This window comes from Pangasianodon hypophthalmus, chromosome 30 (genome assembly GCF_027358585.1).
Source record: "Pangasianodon hypophthalmus isolate fPanHyp1 chromosome 30, fPanHyp1.pri, whole genome shotgun sequence".
NCBI lineage: Eukaryota > Metazoa > Chordata > Actinopteri > Siluriformes > Pangasiidae > Pangasianodon > Pangasianodon hypophthalmus.
Window position 1 is genome coordinate 4,291,566 of NC_069739.1, and position 19,115 is coordinate 4,310,680.

At 38.9% G+C, this 19,115-nt stretch overlaps 1 protein-coding gene across 2 annotated transcripts in view; it reads left to right on the plus strand.

Annotated features, from left to right (window-relative positions):
• Positions 1-734: 734 nt before the first annotated feature.
• The window catches only part of LOC113529295 (exostosin-1), a 158,032-nt gene continuing 139,651 nt past the window's right edge, over positions 735-19,115 (plus strand). Inside the window, exons 1-2 of one of the 2 annotated variants that reach the window (XM_053231888.1) lie at positions 735-1,784; positions 2,374-3,398. In XM_053231888.1, coding sequence (XP_053087863.1) covers positions 2,485-3,398 — 914 coding nt within the window. In that variant the 5' untranslated portion in view covers positions 735-1,784; positions 2,374-2,484. The remainder of the gene's footprint in view (positions 1,785-2,373; positions 3,399-19,115) is intronic. The other variant, XM_026918398.3, reaches the window with a different exon arrangement.

Sequence of the window (19,115 nt, forward strand, 5' to 3'; positions counted from 1 at the left end):
GTTAAAAAAGTGCTGATACTAGAGTCTCCTCACAGAAAGCTTCACCATATCAGTGATTATGAGAATTAATATACACCTGTGCTTTTTCTCACAGCCAGCACTGCTGTCAGAGCTGCTGTCATTGAAAATGAATCAAGACCATCTGACCAATCAGATTTGAGAATTCAACAGCACTATGGTATAAACCGATTTAGCAAATACTTACCTCTTTTTGTCTGTTTTTTTTCCCCCCCTGTGTTTTCCATTCAAAGCCTACTAAACCTACTAAAGTTTTTGGTATACTAATAACTAATAACTAATGTAAAGATTATTAGTTTAAATGTAGGACAAATAGTTTCGAATCAAGTGACGATCCATTTTAGCAAAACAAAAAATTATGAGACTTTTTTTTTTTTTAATGAGAATAATTTAGAAGTTAATAGAAGAAAAAAACATGTGTCAATCATGTACTAAAATGCCATTCAGAAATACCTTAAATACACCTTTTTACACCTTTTTACCAAAATAAAAGTGTAATTGATATCATTTTAATTAAAAAAATTATGAAACTTAATAAAATAATAATGATAAAAATATTTTTGTTGGCATAGTTTTGTAGACACGTCGATAAAATTTACCTAAAATTAGCAACCTGTGTCATTTCTTGTCTTTTGAACCCTTTGGCCTTCCATAGCGAGGTTTTTTGGCCCGATTGGCGCACCGTAGCGCTTCTCCTCAGATGATGCTGAGGCAGTTTCGCTCGCGCTCAGAGTCAGACTGGGTTTCATCCGCGCGCTCGTGTCACTGAGACGGACAGCGTGAAAACGTTTGTCGCGCGTCAGTAAAACAAACCCGTGTCGCAAAGGATACGAGAGTTTTAACGCCGTTTCCGTTTTATTTCTTATTTTTTTCCTCCTCGCGGATTAAGAACGGAGCGCGCAGTGACTCTGAGGAAAGCGGGATGCTCAGGTGTCGCCGCTCTTAAACAAACTTTCTGGCTAAGTGTTAAACACGCGCGAGACGGCGAAAGAGCGCGCGGAGGCACTTGGACTCAGACCTGACAGACACTTCCGGTGAAGCTGACAGGAATCTTGGCGGGAAAAAAAAAAAAAGAGCGCGAGACACCAAGTTTCACTCAGAGCTAAATGAAGTTTTATCATCCTGTCAGAGATGGCTGGTTTCACCAAATCTGGACCATTTTGACTAAAAACCTTAAAGCCTTAAAATGTTATACATTTTTAAAGTTCTAATTTGACAGGGTTTGTAGTAAATTCATATTTTATGCTGTTACAGAACTGGAAAGAAGTCCAAGTCTGCTCGGGTATAGGTGAAGAAGATAAACAGATATCATGTAGACAACGATGACAGCACCGGTATAATAATTCCTCTTACGGGTAAGAATGAAGAGTATATTTGACTGTTTGGTTTTGAAAATGTGTTAGATGAGAGTACCGGATTAGACCTGCTCTTGGAGCGGACGAATGGAAAACGCCACCCTTTCGGGATTGATATCAGGATGACACTCGGCACGTGAAAAAAACCTCAAGTGACCCGAGGACACACGCGAGATCTTACGTTAAATCCATTTTGACAAAGAGATCCAGATGTTCCAGAGTGAACGTGAATGGAGTCCTGGATATCAGCGCTGTTAAAGTTACCACGCTTTCCTTCAGGGAATAATATTTTATGTCTGAAATATCAGTCTGACTGACTTCATGAAGAAAATGCTCCATCTTGCTCTGAATGACGCATGGATCTTCTCGATCGAAGCTGAAGGTTGGTTAACGTCACATGCGCTCGAACAGGTGCGCCGCCGCTGCCCAACTTTCTCCGCGCATTCAAAGAATTTCACACACCATTTCATGCAATTTCCATCGCCTTTGTTACTTTGTCACTTCTCAGCTGCAAACGGTATATGGCGCCTTGCAGGTTTATTTCACGCATGAGCAGAAATTTTGTTGCTTTATCCTCTTCATAATTTCCATAAAACACATTTCATCTAATGCTATTCAAAAGGAAGGTAAATCACTCTTGATGTGTCAAAGTAAATCATAAAAAAAGTTGAAATCTCCATACAGCATCCCCAGTGTTGAATTAGCACCTATACTGAATTTATGTATGAAGCTGTACACAAATAAAAGTCTATAGAGCTTAATTCTAGGCTATAAGATTTATTTCAGCACTATAGGTAGTAATTCAGCACAGGGGATTTTGCTTTGTATTTTTCATGTGTCTAAGTGCGTAAATATTATGCAGATAATTATTCAAATAAATTTACCTCAGGACTACCTCAGGACAGAACAGTGTGTGCAGATCATCTTACCAGCACAACTGATTTTATATCAATTGTTCATATGTTACTTTTCTAGTAAAACTAGCCTTTCTTGGTTTTAGGGTAATCTGTGTGTGTATGTGTCCGCTCACAGCGGCCCATACGCTGGCGCTATGCTCTAGCGCCAATATGAGAGTCTTTGTGGCGCGTTGAGCTTCTCCGTGCCAGTCCACATGCAGGCCAAGAAGCGCTACGTGCTAGCGTTGGCGGCAGCTTGCGCCATGCTGCTCGCCTACATCTGCACTCTACACACCACTGAGCTCCAGACGCACAGTGACGAGCCGCATTTTCACGCCCTTCTTCAGCATGCCGAGCAGCCATATCTGTATCTGGAGGAAGTGGAACCAGAAGAGTACGGACCACTGGTGCTGCTGCGGCGCGAGATTCAAAACAACATGTACAAGAGCCGCCGCTGTCGCATGGACACATGCTTTGACTTCGGTCGGTGTCAGGGTGCCTTCCGCGTCTATGTGTACCCACCAGGCACAAGCACGGTCACAGGAATTTCCGAGAATTACCGGAAAGTTCTGGCAGCCATCGAGGACTCGCGGTTCTACACGAGTGATCCAAGTGAGGCATGCCTTTTCGTGCTCAGTGTGGACACGCTGGACCGGGACAGGCTCTCACCACAATATGTGCAGGATGTTAGAACTCAGATCCAGAACCTTCCACTGTGGAATGATGGCAGGAACCACCTGATCTTTAACCTGTACTCTGGGACGTGGCCCGACTATGCGGAGGATTTGGGTTTTGATGTAGGTCAGGCCATGTTGGCCAAGGCCAGCGTTGACATGCAGAACTTCAGGCCCCATTTTGATGTGTCCATACCTCTTTTTTCCAAAGACCACCCCCAGAAAGGTGGGGAGAAAGGTTATTTGACATCCAACAATGTCCCTCCTGCACGGAAATACCTTTTGGTGTTCAAGGGGAAGAGATACCTTACAGGAATTGGTTCAGAAACCAGGAACGCTTTGTATCACATACATAACGGGGAAGATATGATTTTGTTGACCACCTGCAAGCACGGAAAAGACTGGGAGAAGCACAAAGATGCCAGGTGTGACCAGGACAATGAAGAATACTCAAAGTAAGTCCACTACTTTTATCACCTTGCTACTGGTCCAAGCCTGATTGCCAAGGTTGATCATGTTTCGTTCACTAAGTGTCGCATGACATGATGACTAAATGTTTGCAGTCCTTATGCTGCAGTTTATCATGAAAAAGAGGATGCATCTGTTTGTTACAATGAAATGAATCATGAGAAAAGAATGATGTTTCACTTGGCAGTCATGGAAAAAGATCTTTAATGGTAATAAGTGTTACGTCACAGAGTTAGCTAAAATGACGAGGGACAGGGAAGTCTATTAAAAAGCTATAAAATTATTTTTAGATGGAACATGTTTTCAGCAGAATTTAATACTGTGATTTATGATATGTGTCAGTAACTAGGGATGCCTCAATTTAGGCAACATATGTTCCACTTGTTCACAGATCTCTGCCTTTTTGTGGCTCAAAAGCTTTGTCTTGGTTTCTTCTGTCCTTGGGTAACTCTGAGAAAGCTTCAGCTGTTAACTGAACATTGTGTGTCAGCATCAAAGCTGAATTTAGACGCATTGCTTTTGTTGCGCCTTTCAAAACACATTCTCTCACACATACACGGACTCTAAATGATGAGTACCATAAGCTCAGTAATCCATTGCAGATGAGTGGAATGGCATGTTTGCTTTAGTGCCCCATGGGAAGAGCTGGCCTTCATTGTACTGGGCTCTTCACATTACATGTGTGTCACAGGCTGTTCTCACTCATACTTTGTTACAGAGTGTGTATTTCAGCGCAGGGACTTCTGTCACATCGTAGGAAAAGCCCTTTCCCACCCAGACAGGGTGCACCACACATTAATTATCAAGAGCGAGACCGGTAATTCTCCGTCCTTCTGCACTGAAGGAGTTGTGTTTGTTGATAATCAAAGCCCATTATAAATAAATGAGGTGTTAGCCAGCAAGCTCATGCTTATTTCTTGCTAATCTTGCACTCAAACAAGATTCCATCATTTTTTTCTCAACAGTTCTTTTACATGGTCAAGCTTCCTAAAGGAGGTCTCCATGAAACCCTTTGTGACCAGCAAAAAAAATGTTGCAGGATTCTACGTAGTATTGGTAAGGAATCCTAAAGGAGTGTTAGTTCCAGGAAAATAGTTGCCGTTAGTTCAGGATCCATCCTGAGGTAAATTTGTGAGCGATAGTAAAGAAACATGTCATGTGTTAGGAGCCCTCATATGTCACCATTTTAAAGAAATATATGACATCACAGAAACTATTACAGGATATTCAGACAAGCTCCCCCCGAAAAAAAAAAGTTATATCCACCAATGGCAGTGCCATCAGGTTGCACACCTGATGAATATAACATAAAAATAAAGGGTCAGATTGTTGGCCGGAGTTTGGCTTGTCTTTTGTGGTTCATGTGCAAGAACTGTAAAAGTGAAATCTGTGTGTGATTTTTTTCAACATGATGCATGATGGAGTACTGGGACACTGACTTGCAAAACCACCTGACCTCAATCCTGTATGAAACTGGGATGATGCATCAAACGTACAATCAAACGTATTCAGTAGAAGGGTGGGCTTAAATTTACAGGAACTTTCTCAGGGAACTGGTGATTCCTGACGGATTTAAGGCATAACCAAGTATTTGGCAAGAAGTGACATGCATCTAATCTTTCATCTAGGGAAATTACGAAGATTTCCATGTACGTATGAAAATCTCACAAATGGAAAATCTTTAAAACACATTTTAAACAATCTAAAATGTTAGTTATTTAAACTTCTTGGTTGTAGACTCTTTTGACGCTGTAGGAACAATTGGATTCTACTGAAGTGAACAGTGTGCTGTTCAGGCCTGTGCTGTGTTCCAAATAGAGTCTGATTACTTTCAGTCTAGTGCACATAGAGTGATCATTCTGCCTTGTTATGGGTGTGTCACTATTTTGTGGCATGAAAATACCTGTTCCTGTCAAAGGAGCCCAAATGCAATTAATTACCAGATTCCTGGTGTGCAGATACCGGAATATATCTTATTATTGTTTACTCACTATTAGCAATTAAATAAGGGAAAAAAATAAACAAGTGTTATATCAAATCCCTAAACCTTTGTGGGTAAGGACTTTCCAGATTGTAACGGAACCCTAAATGAGTGGTTTATTAAAGGCAAGTACACTTGTTTGGTGAAAGACTTTAAATTTCTGTAAGTTACTGTACTGTTTGTCTTACAGCTGATATTAAAGACTATTAGTATCAATTGTAAGACAAATATATGTGATAGATCTAGATTTTATTTTTAATAAAATAAAAAGTCACAAAATTTCTCAGTTCACTATCCATTTCTTACCTATATTTTTTATTAAGTGTTTAACCTGAACCCATTTCACAAAAAATGTTAATACAGGGTGTTCAAAAACTTTTGGCAGTGTATATTACCAGTGCCATATGTATACAATGCCTTGCATAAGTATTCACTCCCCTTGAACTTTTCCACATTTTGTGGTGTTACAACATGGAACCGAAATAGACTTAATTTGGATTATGCCATGGATCTCCACACCCCATAATATTTAAGTGTGGGGAAAAAAAAATCTATATAGTTTGCAAAATTGTACACAAATATAAAACATAATAAACAAAATATAAAACAAAGTATTCACACCTGTTGCTTTGAAGCCCATATCTATCAGGGTTTGGTTATAAAATATATCCTAACTTTGAACAGCATTAAGTCCATTGTTTAAAAAAAAAAAAAAAATTATGGAACAACTGAGACTGATTAGCCAAAGCTGTCCTTAGAAATCAGTGAAAGAGTAAACAGGGGATTAGTCAGAGAAGCAACTAATTGGCCACAGTTAACTCAGAAGGAACTGGAAAGATCCACAGCTCCAATGGGAGAAGCTGTTCACAGGACAACCAGTGCTTGGGCACTTCACAAAGCTAGGCTTTATGGAAGAGTGGTGAGACATAAGAAATCTTGTTTGCCAAAAAGAACTTTAGAAACCTGGCAAGTATGTGGAAAAAGGTACTCTAGTCTAATACTTTTTGGCTTTGACACAAATTGCTTGGAAAAAGTTTGACAGAAACAGAAAGCTATCCCTATAGTGAAGTGTGGTGGTGGTGGTAGCATCATGTTGAGAGTTACAAAAAAAAAAACCCAGAAATTATACTTAATAAAAGAAAAAGTTATGAAAGGTGTGTTCTGATTGACTGAAGCAGTAGATACAATCATGCATAATTCATAGACGACGGTGCTAATTGAGTCAGCAGGTGATCATTCCAATTAACACAAAGTTTTCTTACTCCATGCCCTGGACAATAAAGCACATAAATAACCCTCATTTTGTATTAGAGGGCTATAAGTGTGCTCTAATAGGGGAATACTCATCTGTAGTTTAAGTGGAGTAATATATGATCCGCTAGCCTGCAAATTAAAGCCTGAGGTCTTGGCCAGCACACACTTACAGTTTAAATAAATTGGAAAGGATTTCAAAGTGGCGGTGCGGTCAATAATTGGCGCTCTGTTAAATTAAGTAGGAGCTCAGAGCCAGAGGAAGAGAGCATTCCTTAAACACACACACACACACACACATCCACTCACACACTTCTTGCTGTGCCGGGGTGGATTAAAAATGAGCCTCGCATAATTCTGCTACGACAGCCCAGGCTGGGCACGGCACACACGCTCTCTCATAGTCGATGCTTGATTTCATTATCGAGCGACTCCGAGTCAATGAGAGGCCCGATTCAGAATGCTGTCAGATGTCTTTGTCAGTTTCCTGTTCATTTGCGCCTGCAGGAGAAGGAAGGAGAGACGAATGGAAAGATGAAGAAAGGAGACAGAAAAGGGAACCCTGCTGATAAGATGTATCGGCTGACTCTAAATTAGAGACGTTCACGACCTGCAGATTCATCACAGAGAGAGAGGGAGAGAGCGGGAGAGAGAGGGAGGGACAGAAAGAGAAAGATAGACGAAGTGATGGAGAGGTATGTTTTAATAGAGGCACGGTATGACTAAATGCAAGAGGTAGAAGATGGTAAGAAAGTGCTTTAATTAGAGTGTGATTAATGGAATGTATGCTTTTTCAGCCCTGGATCAATTCATCTATACTTATAACACCTAAACACATAAATGCTTATAAATCTGTTTATATTAGAGCATTCTTCAGGAACGTATAATACAGGAATTTCTCTCAGACATTTTCAGGTAACAGACTAAATGCTAAGTGAATTTATTCTGGGAAAGTTCTGTTTATTCAGGAATTATTTAAGAAAAATACACCAAGTCTTAAGTTCTCCCAAAGCTTCCAGATATTTAAGGAATAAAACCCACTGTCATGTGGTAATAGGAAAGTACTCAACAATGGGGTCGTGTGAGGAAGCAGTGTTACTGTTACTGCCGTGAAGTTGATTATTTTCCTATAACATATCCCAATGTGTTTTATTCCTTTTACACCACAGTGGTTTGCCAATTTGCAGTTTGTCTTGAAGACTTTCCCATGGTGGAAAACTTTCTCCCATGACTCCACTGACGCTGGAGACTCCTTCAAAACAAACAAACAAACAAAAAAAAGTCTAAATAAACCTTACTTGCTGTGCAAGTTGTTATTTTTGAGCTGTCAACACGGGATTTCTGATGCATAGTAAAATGAAACCATTTTAAGACATTAGTTTAAAAAAAAAAAAAAAATTAGAAAAACTACATCACAAGCCCTATTCGGATTGGATTCGGATTGGATCAGCAGGGCATCAGAAATCTCCTCAGTGATGAACATCTCGCATCTGGACAGCAATAAAATGACCACGGGGGAGTAAGTTTCTAGAAGGTTGTATTTTCTACGAACCTAGATGTTTGTAGTCACGTGCAGTCACGTGACCAGGCCCCATTCACATCATGGTATCCAAGCAGTCGAAGTGGTGCTGGAGTAGAGAAGAGACGCTGAATCTTATTACAGTTTGAGGTGAACCAAAGTTCCAGCAACAATTTAAAAATACAGTGAAATAATAATCACAAAGTATACAAGAAGCATTCATTTTTCATCACCGATACGCACGCTACAAGACTGAATACAGCATTATTAACAGCAGTCAGACGTCTTTTTTTCCAACGTGAGGCGACATCTACATAGAAAATTACAGACACGTGTATCCAGACGGGACTGAAATGATCAAACAAGTTTGGTGCTGAGTTTGGTGAAAACCAGTAGATAATTCGGCCTGTAATGTTTTCAGAAGAGGATGGAGAAAAACCACTCACATGGCCAATTCAGACGGAAATAAAGTCACAGAGGAGCGCCCGTAAAATAGGAAGTTACCCCAGAACCCCATGTAAATTTAATCCCATCCAGATAGAGCTTTACAGTAGAATTATCCATTGGGATTTTTTTGTGCAGATCTGGCAACCCTGGTCATAGCGCTTACATAAGGAACACATACCTCGTACTCTTTTATACCAAGTATCTTAATCTGTATAGCGTTTTTTTTTCCTTCATCCTGGAGTGTGTATTGGAATCTCTCCATGGCTGTGTACGCTTGATGACATCATCATGTTGCGAGTATAATTATAGTGGATGAAAGCACACGTTGTCTTTCCTAGCTTTTGGAGAAAAAGGCAGGTAGAGAACGGTTGGAAATGGAGCAACAGTTGAGCAGCAGAGAGAGACGTGAGGGAGAGTGTGACAGGATGAGATTGGAACAGGCCCACCTGCTGTGATGTGTTCAGCAACAGTGTAATGTGTCAGTGAGAGTCACACTTTAAACCTCTGTAATGAGGAGCCATGAGGAGAAACACCACCTTCACTCTGCCACAGTGTGTTTACTGGTCTGGAAATAATGGTCTTCAGTTGAATTTGTATCTGCCATAGGAGATATATTCCATCACACTTGTTTCAAATTGGATATATAGTTACAGGTACAGTGTATATGTTATGGGATATAGCACAGTTTTCAGTACATTTCAACATGTCAGATAGTCATTCAGCATTCTCCTCAGGAAGAAGCTGCCTGGGGTTTTGTTTGTCTCTTTTTCTTTTTTTCTTTTTTTTTTCTGCCGAGATGAAGCCTGTCCCATTTGGAAGGTATCAGTAGACAGCTGTCGTCTAAGATTCCTTATTTTGTAAGAATTTGTAGGCAGCATTCTAGGCTAAAGCAATCACAAAAGTCTGTTCACTAGACAACAGTTGAAAAGATTTAATAAACAATGAACGGAACTATCAGTCTGACAAAGGATTTAATTTTTTTTTTTTAAATAATAATCAGAGCTGATGTGTTCTCAAATCTGATTGGTCAGATGGTGTTGCTTAATAATCTGAAACTACTAATACACAGATTTAAAAAAATATATATATTTCACAAAGAAAAATATACATATAATTGTTGATATGGTAAATTTTCCTGTGAGGTGATGTTTATTTAAAGATTTTTGGAAGGAGTCTCCAGTCTCAGTCACTTATAGTCAGGTAATAGTCAGTAAGGACAGAGAGCTTTTTTTTTTTTGTGTCTTATTACCTTCGAGAAACAGAATAAAAGAGAAGCTGGTGAGGGAACGACTATTTATACCCGATATAACATAAGTCATAAAAGGAATTGGTTTTGTGTCAATTCTACAACATTAAATGTAACTATAAATGGATGAAAAGTACACCATGCGTTCTTTAAAAAAATGTAATAATAAAAAAAATTGTAATCATGGGCATATTTGGTGTGGTGTAAGAGAAAAAACCATTTAAGATTGTTCTGTTATAGGAAAATAATCAACTTCAGGGTTATAACATTATCTTTGCTTCATCACACTGCTCTGTCACAGCATGTCCTGAATGTTTTATTCCTCACAGACTGTAATAATATTGTGAAGCAGGGTCAGCACACTTGTAATGACATCAGTGGAGCAGTACTAACCCAGGCTTGCCCTTAACCCTCAGGTCAAAAGCTCTATGTTTGGATTGGATTCTGCCCCATTTGGATAAAAGCTCTTCTTAAATCACTCAGACACTTCATTATCATTTCGTCTCCTGGCTTCTCCAAGCTATAAGCCAATGTCTGAAAGTATTACTTCCTTCTCTTTAAAGCCAGGACTAATTAAAATGACCATTATATTAATGATTACCTGACAGACACTTAATGCTGGTTGGTCCCAGTCTAAAGATTTTTGGAATTAGGGTTGTGACAATATCGGTAATTTGTTTTCGATGCTACAGTATCGCCAAAAAGCCACCATCCAGGTGGGTTTTCAAAATTGCCACTGCCAACAAGCAGTTCCTGACTGCACAGATGGTAATATCATTACACTGTCTCCTAATCTCCTTAAGCCTTTTATTTAGGCTACAGGTTGTGGACGATTACATTATTAATCCTGATTTTTTTAATGGTAAATCACAAGCAGATAAAAATCATTATCTCACAAGCGTATCTGATTAATGGGCAAGTAAAAGCGACTTTATGCAATCCGTTGTATGTTTTTTTGTTGGAAATGTGGATTTTTTTTAAACTTGTGTGCTGTAATGGCTATTAAATTTAGTCATGCCAATCATAATGCCACTTTTATTTTCACCAAACTGCATACTCCTGTGGTAATTTAATGTTGCTGTGCATGTGTGTGTGTGTGTGTGTGTGTGTGTGCGTGTGTGTGGGTGTGTAGAGCTGAGTTCTGCACTAATAACTCGCCTGCTCTTGTATGACCTTACACCACACACACATACACACACACACACACACAACAGACACATACACACTGTCTCCGTCTCAGTCTGTTTCCTCTACGTTCCTCTCTGTCAAACTGACACACAGTGACACACACATGCGCGCACACACACACGCTCAGTATAATGAGTGAATATTATTATTGTTTTATGTAAATGTCTGGAATGACACATTAGACAGTCTGCAGCAGGTGGCCTCCTGGGCTTGATTGACATTTCAGCTAACACATTTCTCTGCAGGAGGGACCATGTATATGTGTGTGTGTGCGTGTGCGTGTGCGGAATTTGGCAGTGCTGTCGTAAGCACAACGACACCATGCATGCATCTATTCAGCATATATTTATTTCACATGTACATTAAAGATGGGGAGAGGTATATAAATGCTCACAAGAGACAGTAGCAATCAACAAATGTGTGAATGAACATCCATCCATTTGTCCGTACCACTTATCCCATACAGGGGAGGCTGGAGCCTATCCCAGGGAATATGGGGCACAAGGCAGGGGACACCCTGGACAGGGTGCCAACCCATTGCAGGGCACAGTGACACACTACAGGCAATTTGGAATTGCCAGTCAGCTTACAGGACATGTCTTTGGACTGGGGGAGGAAACCCGGCGTACCCAGAGGAAACCCCGAAGCACAGGGAGAGCATGCAAACACTGTGCACACAGAGCAGAGGTGGGACTTGAACCCCAACCCCAGAGGGGTGAGGCAACCACTAAGCCACCATGCATGCTGTAAATGAACACACATATATATATATATATATATATATATATATATATAAGTTTTCACCCACATTGAAGTTCAGAATCAAAACAAATCCTACCTGAATCTAGCTCTACTCTTCAGTTATAATTTTGTAATTATAGTTTTGGACAGGCTACAAATTTTGAAATGGTCTCACTAGTGGGACATGTCTATGAGCATGTCTTTTTAGGGACTTTCAGTTCCTTTTGTGCGTATGAGTTAGGAGGCAGTAATTATGACACGGTGTGTGTTCAAGTATGTGTTTTGGTCAGAAAAATGGACAGCATGAGAAAAAAAATGGAAGGCATGAGAACTGAACAGTTAACACGCCCCCAAATTGAAAAGTCGGGGCTCCCAAGTAGTAATTAGGACGTTGTAGTAGCATTCACCTCGCAATTACTCGTAGATATTTCTGACTTGAATTGACATTTATGAATGTGAAATAAATAAAAATAATTTTTAAAAAGACCTCTCAGAAATCTTGACAATTTACCTAAAGTTAGCTAGCTTATTATCCCAGATTTTACAGCAATACAATTATAAAATTTATTTTACAATCTGGCAACTATGGCCCAAGACCAATCAAAATCAGTAATTTTCCCACTGTTTTTACCTGTTACTTCATATTCATTACAGAAGCTTAGACAAATTTATTTAGTATCATGCTGGAAAATCATGTATCATTTTAGTAGTTTTGCTCTGAGAGAACAGAAAAGAACACAATATTTAAGAGCAGGGAGTTTGGTGTCATATTAAATACTCTCTGGATCTGAGTTGCACCAAAAGTAATAACTCAGGGTGAGTCAATCACGAGTTCTTTCTTGTTCCCTTCTTTCTTTCGCAGGAAATGCAATATACAAACACTGTTGGTCAGCTAAGATTGATGACATCCAGAGGAAGAGAGGGGAATGCAGGAAAGATCTGCTTGTGGCGTTATTGATCTCCAATATGAATAAATCATGTGGTTGCCTCTGATATTTCCACCTTGTACTTTAGTTGTGTTGCCACTGGCGATGAATGCAGGATGTGTCGTTTTCAGCTGGAGATAAGCAGGTTTCATATTTATGCTTTCAGCTCTGAGGAAACAAGTCTTGCAGAGTTAGCATCCGTAAAAGGCCACATTTCATTTGTTCCAGGCACTGTTTGTTACAACAGGGAGCACTGGTGAGAATAGTCAATTCATTCTTTATTCCTTTATTCCTGTTTTGGAAATATCTAACCATTAGAGATTCAAGAAATTAAGAACTTAATATTAATAAATGACTAGTTTATCAAATAACTACTTGAGTTTAGTCTAGCTTATGCTAACTCCATCCTTCAATAACTCCTGCAGTCCATTCTGAAGTGATTTGAAGCAGGGAAACGCCCATGGCAGCCATGTGTAAGGTCATTCCAGACAAAAGTATTTACTTCAAAAGACCCTTGAATTCAAAGGGAATAAGCAACAGACACTCTGTTCCTGAGATTCTTTGAACTTAACACAACAATAGATGGACTTACCTATAAATGTGGGTAGGGATATACTTAACCTATAAATGTGATATACTTAACCTATATATAGGGGCGGTCTTACACATACCTACAAATGAAAGCAGGCTTTTGCTTACCTACAAATGTGGGTAGTCTTACATACAAATGTGGGAAGGCTTACCTATAAACGTAAACAGGCTTATTCTTACCTGTAAATGTGGGTGGGGTTTTCTATAAACGTAGACAGGCTTATTCTTACCTGTAAATGTGGGTGGGTTTACACTGACCTAAAAATGTAGGCAGGCTTATTGTTACCTGTAAATGTGGGCGGGGTTATCTATAAATGTTGCCTGTTTTACCTATGAAAGTGGGCGGGTTTAACTAAATGTGGGTGGGCATACCTATAAATGTAGATAGGGTTGCCTTTTTAGTTTAAGTAAAGTTTTGAATCTTTAAAATTGTTAAATGTTAATATTTTTACCCTCCATTTCAGGATTAATTTATTTTTTAGGATATTATATAAAATGTTTTTTAAAGGTCCATTTTTAAAATGCAACATTTTTGTTGGCTGTTTATTAACGAGTATCATAGAAATACTTAAACTTTGAGTACTGTGATATGATATTATCCGGATATTGCACTCCTACTGAGTTACATTGTCATCTCCTTTCCTCTCTGCCCCTTTAAAACTGTCTGTGTCTTTAATGATTATGGATCCAGAGCATGTGGTCCCCAGTTAAAGGACACAAATGTGTTCTTGTAATCCTCAGGTAGGTGTTGTGTGCAGACAGAAGTGAAGCCGTGACTGGCTTGCGTTAGGACAAATCTTTCCAAATCAGTAGCTGACATGCAACTGAGGCGAGCTACGATTATGGAAATTAGTGAATGTTGCTAGAACATTGCAAATTGGCGCAAACAAACCGAGAAGAAAAAGAACTGTGCAGTATTGAGAAGCCTTTAGAAGGAGAATGGCAAACAAAGCCAAGGCCATGGTCTATATGGAGGCAAGTCCTGGTTCTTATGCATTCTTTTTCTTAATGTTGGCAATATATGTGATACATGGAAGCAGTGTCTGACTTTGGATGCCTTGTTGTGCATGAAATAGATGTAAAGTGTGTGTGTGTGAGCACTGTGCCTATGTACCGTTAAGCAAACAAGGTCACAGCTTTGATTTGTGACTGCATCTGGCAGGTCAGTCATTTTTATGGAACTGTTTATGAAAGGTGACATCAGCGTGAATAACCCTTCCATTCTGTTCACACTGTCATTTAATATCCATCCACCTGTCCAACTCCGCTCTCTCTCTCTCTCACACACACACACACACCCCTATTATCAGGTTTTATCATGATTTATACCACAGCACTGTTGAATTCTCAAACCTGATTGGTCAGAAAGTGATGCTTAATTTTCAATAACGGCAGCTCTGACAGTAGTGCAGCTCACAGGTTTATATTAATGTGCTCATTAAATTAGGTTATTGTTTCTAAAGAAACAGCTCATTAACAAGGACTTGTACGGAGGAAGCGCCAGATAATAATAAACCTTATAATAAATAAACCACATAATAATAAACCTAATAATAAACAAATAAAATAATGTGTTGTTATTAAACAAATAAAAACAGGTGTAATCATTGATATGATGACGTTTTCTGTAAAACATCGAAAAAGACAGGGCGGAGTTAGGGGTTGAAGCTTTCACTTGTTAAAATTCCACAAAATTTTGGACGAGATTAGTGTGTTTCTTTCCATTTATTAGGGATGCATGATGAGGATATTATCAGGGGACAATTTTTCAAAAATTAGGAAGTTCATTATGAGTGCTTGGACACCAGATTTTCAACAGACCTCTGTTTAATTGGATGCTTGTTTACTGTAATAAATTCACGAGGTAGCAGCGATGACCAGACAAATTAGTGTCTGTTTTAAATTCAGGATATCAGTGTCAGAGTGGCAATCAGGTGTGTGTGTGTGTGTGTGGTGGGGGGTTTCAAAAAACCTGTGAGCAGAAAGCACTTTGGAGCCACGAGCTCCTTATTCATTACCTCACAAGACATTATACAGATCCGTAACCATGGCCAAATTAATTGTTTCCACTAACCCTAATTATGAAAAAGCATCCAGAAGAAGCGTGGTAAGCATTTGGAAGCATCACCACTTTTCAGTTTGATAAATCTCCAGCTGCGTAGGCTGTCTGCTTTCAGGAGCCGGGCATTCATTTTAACAAAAACTTGATTTACTGCAACATCAATACCGACTTTCCCAGAATTTTCTGGCTGAAAACGTGAAGCGGCCAGCGTGAGCTCTGCATTCATTACATTGCAGCTGATATTTACCATGACTCGCCATCGATCAGCCGGAGTCAGACTTCATTTTTTCTTTGCTTTAATTTAATTTGACCTTCACAAGACCTGTCAGCAGGTAAGCCTGTGCTCTTACAGATGTGCATTCATATCACTGTATTTATACTCATATATCTACTAAAGCCTAAGAGCGCTTTTACGCCGGTTCTTCCATTTCCCTCATCCTTATCGGAGCGAAATTTACACTTTTGGCTTGTTAACTTTATTAATAAATAAAATATTTTAATAGTTTGTAGCTGTATACTGTTTTGTAGCTGCTGTAACACAAGCAAGCTTGTTTCGCAGTTGTTCCACATTCAACATTAAATGTAATTAGAAATGGATAAAAAGTATGACCTGTTGTTTTTCAATTAAAAATTGTATCCATCAGCAAATTGCAGTGGTATAAGAGGAACAAAACATGTTGTGACATGCTGTTTTAGGAAAATAATCAACTTCAGGATGGTGACAGTAACTCTGCTTCATGACACCACCCTATGGGTGATTATTTTGCTATAACAGCATTTTATGAAATCTAAGGCTTATCTGTAATGGAGCATGTTAGCATGCTGTAGGCTTGTTACAGTGCCAGAGCTAGTCACGGTGTCACTGTGATTGAATTGTTACCTTTGACGTTTTCAAAATACCGATTAAGATACTTTTACTTCAACACGCAGCATTTCCTTATTTCAGCTTACAACAACAACGTGATGAATACTGACAGTCAAAAAGACAGTCTAAATCTGTATTTGGATGTTTTACAGGGGGGAGGTGGGATATCCTGTCTGAATTGACATGTTGGTAAAGACTGCATTACATTCCTGTAGGAAAAGCTGTTTTACACTTTTTCTTCGGTATAAAGACACTCTAGGAAGGCGCTCACTTTTTTCTACTGTCTCCCACAGAAACCAAAAAAGTTTCAAACACATAACAATAAAAACGTAGATGACGTTGAAAAGGATGCCTCAAAGAAGCAACATGTCCATGAGTTTTAGGTAGGTCATTTAATTCCTAGCACAGATACAGCTACGAACATGTTATGGTGACATATTAATGATCAAGCGAAACTTGCATGGCCACGCCCCCTCCATCAAGTTCTTATAATAAAGCTCCAACTAATCATTTTGTATTAAAATAAGCTGTATGATTGAGACATGAGACGAGAATGCATATGTCATGAAAACTCTTTGTATGAAGATTTAATAACCTTTAATGTGTTCAATTACTGTGAAACGCTGCAATGTTGAGGGAGTGACCTCTTGTTATGAGACGAGTTTGAAAATGTATGAGGCGAAATCAGCACTGGAAGTGGAAGGTTTGGCCTCTAAACTCTCAGCAGTGAATCACTCTGTAAGGCGTGTGATTGCCCAGATCGTGCTCTGGCTCTATTTATGAGCAAATCAGAAACACACATTATGGTCTTGGCTCTGTAACGCGACCCTGAGGTACTCTTTATGTGCGTTTTTCCACATCACGCATGAATTCTCTTCACTTTGATTTTGCTAAGAAAACACTGAGATGTCTTCAGTTGTGCGTGTCTGTTCTGTGAAAAAAACAAAAAGGAGAAGAAAGAGCAGGAGCGAGTGTGAGGGAAAAAAAAGAAAAAAAAAAAGGGATTGATTTATCCGACGGTGCCGCCTCGGAGCGCGACCCTCCCCGGGACCTGAATATGGATTCAATAATACAGTGATGGAGTGAGAGAGCAATGGAGTGATTGAGTGATAGCTAGAGGGAGGGATGGATGGATGAAGGTACTCATTTGATATGGGCTGTTTTTATTGAGTGAGCTGTGCACTCCGGCATGCTGGGGCTCTCGCTGCTCTGTGGCTCACACGAGTACGTTAGCTCAAGGGTCAAGAGGTTTTACTGACAGCATGTCCTGAATATTTGAAGAGTTTTAGATTTGAAAGAGACTTGAACCTTCATGTTTTGCTCACTGTTAACAAATCCATCTGTTTAGATATTGTTAAAATACAGATACAAAGTTGACATCCTGAAAACATCTTTTTATCCAAAGTGACTTTTGATATAAGCAGTTGAGGATTAAGGATGTTTTGGTAGGGCCGCGATTTGACCCTTTTGATTAGTAGTCCAAATCCTTAACCAATGAGCCACAACTAGTTTTCATGTCACGAAAAACATCTGGAAAATTTGAAAATGGATCAAAACATTGCAGAAATTTGGTTGAAGTTTTACTGCTACAATTTGTGATTGTGTCCCGACATCTTTTATTCCTCTTATACCACAGCAATTTGCCAATGAATATAAAAAAAAAATCATAATTTTATCAGTTTTATCGTTATGGAATGTCTGCGAAACAAATTACTTCCTGTTGTTACTTACATTGTAGTAGCTATAAACTATAAACTTATATAATACTATAAACTTTTATAAACTATAAAAATAGCTAATAAAGTAGCTATAAAGTAGTTTTTTTTCTCTCATGTAACCTTAATAAGACAAAGAAACGAAACATACCATATTACTGAGAAACATCAGAGTTAAGCTTTACCTCTGACTGTTACACTTGAGACTCCTTCCATACAGTGAATGTTAAATAAACATCTCCTTACAGGAAACTTCACCATATCAACGATTACACACCTTCTTAAAATCCGTCTTTGTAGATCATCAGCCATACAAGTCCCTGCGTACATTGCTACTATAGAAACGTATTTGATAATGTATTAGAATATTGAATTAATATAAACCTGTGATTTGCAGCAGGTACTACTGTTAGAGCTGCTGTTAGAGAAAACTAATCAACACCTTCTGACCAATCAGATTTGAGAATTCAAATCCTGGTAAATTGTGGTGTGGTCATATCTCATACTGTATATACGCATTAAAATGATACTAAAACTACGTATATTAGCAAGCTATGGGCTTGCTGAGACTGGAACTGAGCCATAACCCAGCACTATGAAGTGAAGCTAGTCACGTCTGATCACTCCACTCTTCTCTCTTGCTGTGTAATTTGAAGAAGTATTTTCAAGTTTCAGCCACAAGAGCACGTTTCTATCAATCCTGCGCTCTCCAGAGTTAAAGAAAAAGTTGTTCAGAAATGTGGGTTGTGCTAAATATAGCCATGCTATTACTGAAAAAAAAGTTTTCATTGCTGCTTTCTTGGTGCTACAAGCTCTATTTCTGAGAAATGCACATAACACAATCAATCAAACACATCAATTATTTAGTGGATTAGCAGCTAGCACAAAGCCACTCGTTGTTACCATGTCAGTATTTACAAAATTAAATTAGCCATGGTTAATATTTACGTACAAATAGGTCAAAGTTTGAGACGCATTTTTAAGGCCCTGGCCTCAAGTTGTTTGTAGCTATCAAAATATGATCTAACTAGCAAGAAACATGCTAACATGCTACTGTATGCTAAGCTATTGAGCAGGCTAATGAAAACAAAAGTAGCTTAATTTTGGTAGGAATATAAAAAATAGAAAAATAGAAAACTCAAGCTCGTCTGGAAATGATCAAGCCCAATGGA